Raw genomic sequence first — 7,500 nt, 5'->3', positions numbered from 1 at the left:
CCATGAAAATAGGGAATTTTAGGCAAGTTTTTAGCAGTGGAGCCATGCTAATTATACCCCAATGTGAGGGCTTGCCTGCACAACCCCTACTTCTGAATATGCTACTGCTGAGGTCACAACATCTTCAGAAATGGCCAAATAATATACCTTTTTTTTTCATTTATTGAGCTTCACAATTAAAATGATCAGCCCTAATGCAGTAACCATGCAGTAGGTAGATTTAGAACCCAGGATTGCTAAGGTTATATGCATGTAGAGTGGCCTAAAACATTATTTTATACAGTCCATGATGGATATTGCAGGCTGTGCAGGGTCTGAAGAACTGGAAACACCCCTTCCGTAAAACATCTGCAAAGGGTAGGAAGTCTTGCACAGTTTGTTTACCGCTGTCTCTGTCAGCTACATCTACCCTCTTCGTAATACCCCTGCCACCAAGTATTGCATGTGCATAATATGAGCAACTGTTTCATAACTGCCACCTGTAATGTTAGTGGTAGGCAGCTACTGAGTGACTGCTCTGTCTATAAAACTCTAAGCTCAAGCATACTGTTATCACAATAATACTTTTTGTAATCTGCATTTTGTTCTTTAAAATGCATTCCTAGCAGCGTACTGTTCAGTCTTACCCATACCTCTCATCACTCCAGATTTCACAGGAAGTCCACATTTTTTACTCATATTTTTGGTTTAGTCTTCAACCCTCCATAATTTGCCAGAAGACCGCAAATTTTATGAAGTCACTAAATAATGATAAGCATTTGAGTTTTGGTTTTTATATCCTTCAGAAAAGGCTTGCTGAGATAAAATCTATTCTAAAAACTTTCTGAACCTATTCTTGGGTTTTATCCCACAATTATTTTTGGCTTCATCCAGATTTATTGCGCTTAGAGGTTGAGAAGTATTCCAGATGTCCATATTTTATATGTATAAACAGCTTTCCTTTTGTAACACAGCGCACACTTTAATTTGTTTTCCAGGTTGTTATTGTATATCCTCAACAGAGAAACTTTCCATAGAACTGGCAGACCAAAATTACAATGTATTTGTCATGAGCATGTATTCCTTTGCCATTAGAAATCTACAGAGCATTATGACAGCATACAGTTTCAGTAAAGACAACTTCAAATATTAATCTTGAAACAAAGCTCACACTTTATCATAAGTACATCAAAAAGTTAAAGCAGCTTAGTGATGTTTCACATATATAGATATAGACACATCCACACACACTGTTTCCTGGATTGATTGCACGAAATAAAAAAACTCATTCAAACCTCCTTGTTACATTCTCTTAACACAACTAACACTGTACTTGCACATGGTATTCTTACAAATAAACCATAAGGATGCAGTGGTCTGCACTCTAGCAAACTCATTTATGGAACAGCATTCATTGTACAACCTTTATTCATTTACAAATAATAACCAGTTGCGTGTTTCCCTCACGCAGAAAACAGCTCCATTAGGCCACACTTAAGCAAATAACTTATAGCCCCTCAGGCCGTATCAATGATATCAAAGCAAAGCTAGCTCTGTTGCAAAGCATGATGGGATATTTTCTGCATTTGACATCATCTCATTATTGCAGTAACAGCATCTCATTGGAATATGATGGCTGCTTTGTCGTCTAATGATTTGTCTGCTTAATGTTGGTATTTATTTAAATATATATTTCATTTTTATCATTAGGATACTAAAAGAGTGGTGCTGGGGTAGAATTATATATGAGCTTTTGAGAATATAAATGTTGAACAGGAGGAAGAGAAGCAATGGTTGGTGATAGAGGGTGAAATAGTAAAATGGAACAGACCCATAAAGAGTGAGTGTACATGCTTTGGGTGGTCTGCAGAGAGAACACAACATCTGTGGGTATCTCAGGATACACACACACACACACACACACACACACACACACACACACACATATATAGATGGATAAATAGATACAAAGATATACATGGCTATGTTGCAGAATTTATAAAGTAACATGATATGTGTAGTTCCCACTGGGTGTTCTAGCTTTCTGCAACATCTCAAAGAAAACTGTAGGTGAACTGAGAAGTTTTCATATTAACTGTCAGGATGAATGTTTTTGTGAGTGCATGCACATGTGTCTTTGTGAGTGTCTGTGTGTGTGTGTGTGTGTGTGTGTGTGTGTGTGTGTGTGTGTGTGTGTGTGTGTGTGTGTGTGTGTGTGTGCGTGCATGTGTGTCTGAGTGCATGCACATGTGTGTGTGTGTGTGTGTGTGTGTGTGTGTGTGTGTGTGTGTCTGTGTGTGTGTCTGAATGCATGCACGTGTGTGTATGTGTGTGTCTGTGTACACGCACGTGTGTGCAAGCATGTGTGTATGTGTGTGTGTGTGTGTGTGTGTGTGTGTGTGTGTGTGTGTGTGTGTGTGCATGCAGGTGTGTGCAAGCCTGTGTGTGTGTGTGTGTGTGTGTGTGTGTGTGTGTGTGTGTGTGTGTGTGTGTGTGTGTGTGTGTGTGTGTGTGTGTGTGTGTGTGTGTGTGTGTGTGTGTGTGTGTGTGTGTGTGTGTGTGTGTGTGTGTGTCTGTGTGCATGCATGTGTGTATGTGAATATGTGTGTGTGTGTGTGTGTGTGTGTGTGTCTGCAGGCTCGCATGTGTCCAAAAGCATGTTTGTTTATGTCCTGTAATAGCCTGACACCATGAGAGGGATTAGGTTCTTGGGTGGGGTCCAGATCCACAGTGACCCTAAAATGGGTAAAGTAGATTACTGAGAATGAGCTAATGATCCTAGAGGCAACATTGTGTTATTACCATGTGCCAAATATGCATTGCCAGTTCCAAATGCTATCAATAATGGGATGTATTTTTGTCCAAAACAAAGATGTCAAACCAAAGCTTTGCAAATCACTGCAGCATGATTTGTGAGATTTGCCAAAGTGCATCCCAATGTCCTATCAGGCATCACTATGGAAAACAGTCAGAGATGTAAGTTACTTACCACTGCTGTATCTTGAACTTTCAGCTTCCTGCTCATCTTTTTCATAATTCTCTAGGATATCAAGCAGCTCTTCTGGAAAAGAGGTGGTTCATTAAATTAAGCCGTGCATGAGAATGTACTGCACAATTCAAGTGAATATTCAAATCTCTGTTTACAACTGAATCACCTAAACAAACTACCACCATCTCCTTTACAACTGCTACACATATCATCATGTAATATATTGATAATAATATGATTTTTGAGCAGACCATGACTGCCTTGGCAGAGTTTGCAGTTTCTGGGATACTGCAGGGAAAATACCACCCCCTCCCAAAGCAGAACTATACAAGTGCACTATGAATGTCTCTATAGGCTCTGAAAGGGCCTAGCTATAGGTAACACTTGGTATTTTCTTACCGCGCTCACCTCTGCTACCACCAAACCTGCTAGACACATACCCTCAAGCATTATTTTGAGTATTATATTCACTTACATTTTCATCCATTAAGAGGCAGATGACAGTTAAAATGTTGCTGCATCCACAATAACTCAGACTGTTATAGCATGTAGCTAAAGGTACAGAAAGCTCTGTACATTAAAACATGTACACACGTAATACAACTGATAGTAAGTTGGGAGTAACATACTGTTTTACAAGCACACCTTTTTGTTTTGCTACTTCTTCATACTCTGTTTGACTGTAAGTGAAGTCTGCACTCTACAAACTCATTTATGGAACAGCGTTCATTGTACAACCGTTACTCATTTACAAATAATAACCAGTCACGTGTTTTCCTCAAGCAGAAAAGAGCTCCATCAGGACACACTTCAGCAAATAACATATCACTGATATTAAAGAAAATCCAGCTTTGTTGCAAAGCATGATGGGAGTGGCAGGTTATAATACTACTTACGTGAGACATTTTTTGCATTTTAGATAATTTCATTGTTGCTGTAACAGCATTTCAATGCAATATGATGGCTGGTTTGACGTCTAAAAATGTCTCTGCTTAATGCTGGTGTTTATTTTAATATATATATATATTTTATCATCAGGAAAATAAAAGAGTAGTGCTGGGGTAGAATTTTATATGAGCTTTTGAGAATATAAATGTTGAAACGGAAGAAGAAAAGGAATGGTTGGGGATAGAGGGTGAAATAGGAAAATGGACCAGACCCATAAAGAGTGAGTGTACATGCTTTGGGTGGTCTGCAGAGAGAACACATCTGTGGGTATCTCAGGATATACTCACACACACATAAACACACACACACACACACACACACACACACACACACACACACATAGATGGATATATAGACAGATACAAAGATATACCTGTTTATGTTGCAGAATTTATAAAGTAACATGATATGTGTAGTTTCCACTGGGTGTTCTAGTTTCCTCCAACATCTCAAAGGAATGCTGCAGGTGAAATGAGAAGTCTTCATATAAACTGCCAGGATGAATGTTTTTGTGAGTGCATGCATGTGTGTGTGTGTGTGTGTGTGTGTGTGTGTGTGTGTGTGTGTGTGTGTGTGTGTGTGTGTGTGTGTGTGTATGTGTGTGTGTGTGTGTCTGTGTGCATGTGTGTGTGTGTGCATCTGTGTATGTGTGTGTGTGTGTGTGTGTGTGTGTGTGTGTGTGTGTGTGTGTGTGTGTGTGTGTGTGTGTGTGTGTGTGTGTGTGTGTGTGTGTGTGTGTGTGTGTGTGTGTGCATGTGTGTGTGTGTGTGTGTGTGTGTGTGTGTGTGTGTGTGTGCGTGTGTGTGTGTGTGTGTGTGTGTGTGTGTGTGTGTGTGTGTGTGTGTGTGTGTGTGTGTGTGTGTGTGTGTGTGTGTGTGTGTGTCTGCAGGCTCGCATGTGTCCAAAAGCATGTTTGTTTATGTTCTGTAATAGCCAGACACCATGAGAGGGATTAGGTTCTTGGGTGGGGTCCAGATCCACAGTGACCCTAAAATGGGTAAAGTAGATTACTGAGAATGAGCTAATGATCCTAGAGGCAACATTGTGTTATTACCATGTGCCAAATATGCATTGCCAGTTCCAAATGCTATCAATAATGGGATGTATTTTTGTCCAAAACAAAGATGTCAAACCAAAGCTTTGCAAATCACTGCAGCATGATTTGTGAGATTTGCCAAAGTGCATCCCAATGTCCTATCAGACATTACTATGGAAAACAGTCAGCGATGTAAGTTACTTACCACTGCTGTATCTTGAACTTTCAGCTTCCTGCTCATCTTTTTCATAATTCTCTAGGATATCAAGCAGCTCTTCTGGAAAAGAGGTGGTTCATTAAATTAAGCCGTGCATGAGAATGTACTGCACAATTCAAGTGAATATTCAAATCTCTGTTTACAACTGAATCACCTAAATAAACTACCACCATCTCCTTTACAACTGCTACACATATCATCATGTAATATATTGATAATAATATGATTTTTGAGCAGACCATGACTGCCTTGGCAGAGTTTGCAGTTTCTGGGATACTGCAGGGAAAATACCACCCCCTCCCAAAGCAGAACTATACAAGTGCACTATGAATGTCTCTATAGGCTCTGAAAGGGCCTAGCTATAGGTAACACTTGGTATTTTCTAACCGCTCACCTCTGCTACCACCAAACCTGCTAGACACATACCCTCAAGCATTATTTTGAGTATTATATTCACTTACATTTTCATCCATTAAGAGGCAGATGACAGTTAAAATGTTGCTGCATCCACAATAACTCAGACTGTTATAGCATGTAGCTAAAGGTACAGAAAGCTCTGTACATTAAAACATGTACACACGTAATACAACTGATAGTAAGTTGGGAGCAACATACTGTTTTACAAGCACACCTTTTTGTTTTGCTACTTCTTCATACTCTGTTTGACTGTAAGTGAAGTCTGCACTCTACAAACTCATTTATGGAACAGCGTTCATTGTACAACCACTACTCATTTACAAATAATAACCAGTCATGTCATTTCCTCAAGCAGAAAAGAGCTCCATCAGGACACACTTCAGCAAATAACATATCACTGATATTAAAGAAAATCTAGCTTTGTTGCAAAGCATGATGGGAGTGGCAGGTTATAATACTACTTACGTGAGACATTTTTTGCATTTTAGATAATTTCATTATTGCTGTAACAGCATTTCAATGCAATATGATGGCTGGTTTGACGTCTAAAAATGTCTCTGCTTAATGCTGGTATTTATTTTAATATATATATATATATATATATATATATATATATATATATATATATATATATATATATATATATTATCATCAGGAAAATAAAAGAGTAGTGCTGGGGTAGAATTTTATATGAGCTTTTGAGAATATAAATGTTGAAACGGAAGAAGAAAAGGAATGGTTGGGATAGAGGGTAAAATAGGAAAATGGACCAGACCCATAAAGAGTGAGTGTACATGCTTTGGGTGGTCTGCAGAGAGAACACATCTGTGGGTATCTCAGGATATACTCACACACACATAAACACACACACACACACACACACACACACACACACACACACACACACACACACACACACACACACACACATAGCTGGATATATAGACAGATACAAAGATATACCTGTTTATGTTGCAGAATTTATAAAGTAACATGATATGTGTAGTTTCCACTGGGTGTTCTAGTTTCCTCCAACATCTCAAAGGAATGCTGTAGGTGAAATGAGAAGTCTTCAATTAACTGCCAGGATGAATGTTTTTGTGAGTGCATGCATGTGTGTGTGTGTGTGTGTGTGTGTGTGTGTGTGTGTGTGTGTGTGTGTGTGTGTGTGTGTGTGTGTCTGTGTGCATGTACGTGTGTGTGTTTGTGTGTGCGTCTGTGTATGCGTGTGTGTGTGTGTGTGTGTGTGTGTGTCTGTGTGCATGTGTGTGTGTGTGTTTGTGTGTGCATCTGTGTGTGTGTGTGTGTGTGTGTGTGTGTGTGTGTGTGTGTGTGTGTGTGTGTGTGTGTGTGTGTGTGTGTGTGTGTGTGTGTGTGTGTGTGTGTGTGTGTGTGTGTGTGTGTGTGTGTGTGTGTGTCCAAAAGCTTGTTTGTTTATGTCCAGTAATAGCCTGACACCCTGACAGGGATTAGGTTCTAGGGCTGTGGTCCATCTCCACAGTGACCCTAAAATTGGTAAAGTAGATAACTGAGAATGAGCAAATGATCCTAGAGGCAACATAATGTTATTACCAAGTGCCAAATATGAATTGTCGGTTCCAAATGCTAGAAATAATGGGATGTATGTTTGTCCAGGACAAAGATGTCAAAACAAAGCAACTTAGTGTTTTTTAGCAACAGTTGACTTTGGCAAATCTCACAAATCATGCTGCAGTGATTTGCAAAGCATAACAAAGTGCTTTCCAATGTCCTATCAGACATCACTATGAAAAACAGTCAGAGATGTAAGTTACTTACCACTGCTGTATCTTGAACTTTCAGCTTCCTGCTCATCTTTTTCATAATTCTCTAGGATATCAAGCAGCTCTTCTGGAAAAGAGGTGGTTCATTAAATTAAGCCGTGCATGAGAATGT

The 7,500-nt window shown here is 39.4% G+C and overlaps 1 protein-coding gene across 1 annotated transcript in view; it reads right to left on the bottom strand.

Moving 5' to 3' along the window:
- The window catches only part of LOC122787872 (mucin-16-like), a 262,498-nt gene that overhangs the window by 200,173 nt on the left and 54,825 nt on the right, over positions 1–7,500 (bottom strand). Inside the window, exons 4-6 of the mRNA XM_044054789.1 lie at positions 7,384–7,455; positions 5,158–5,229; positions 2,969–3,040 (exon numbers count right to left, since the gene is read on the bottom strand). Coding sequence (XP_043910724.1) covers positions 2,969–3,040; positions 5,158–5,229; positions 7,384–7,455 — 216 coding nt within the window. The remainder of the gene's footprint in view (positions 1–2,968; positions 3,041–5,157; positions 5,230–7,383; positions 7,456–7,500) is intronic.

The sequence above is a fragment of the Protopterus annectens genome, chromosome 13.part0, assembly GCF_019279795.1.
Source record: "Protopterus annectens isolate FY-2018-M chromosome 13.part0, PAN1.0, whole genome shotgun sequence".
NCBI classification, from domain to species: Eukaryota; Metazoa; Chordata; order Ceratodontiformes; family Protopteridae; genus Protopterus; species Protopterus annectens.
Note: the sequence above shows the minus strand (reverse complement) of the source record. Positions and strands in the feature narration are given on the sequence as shown.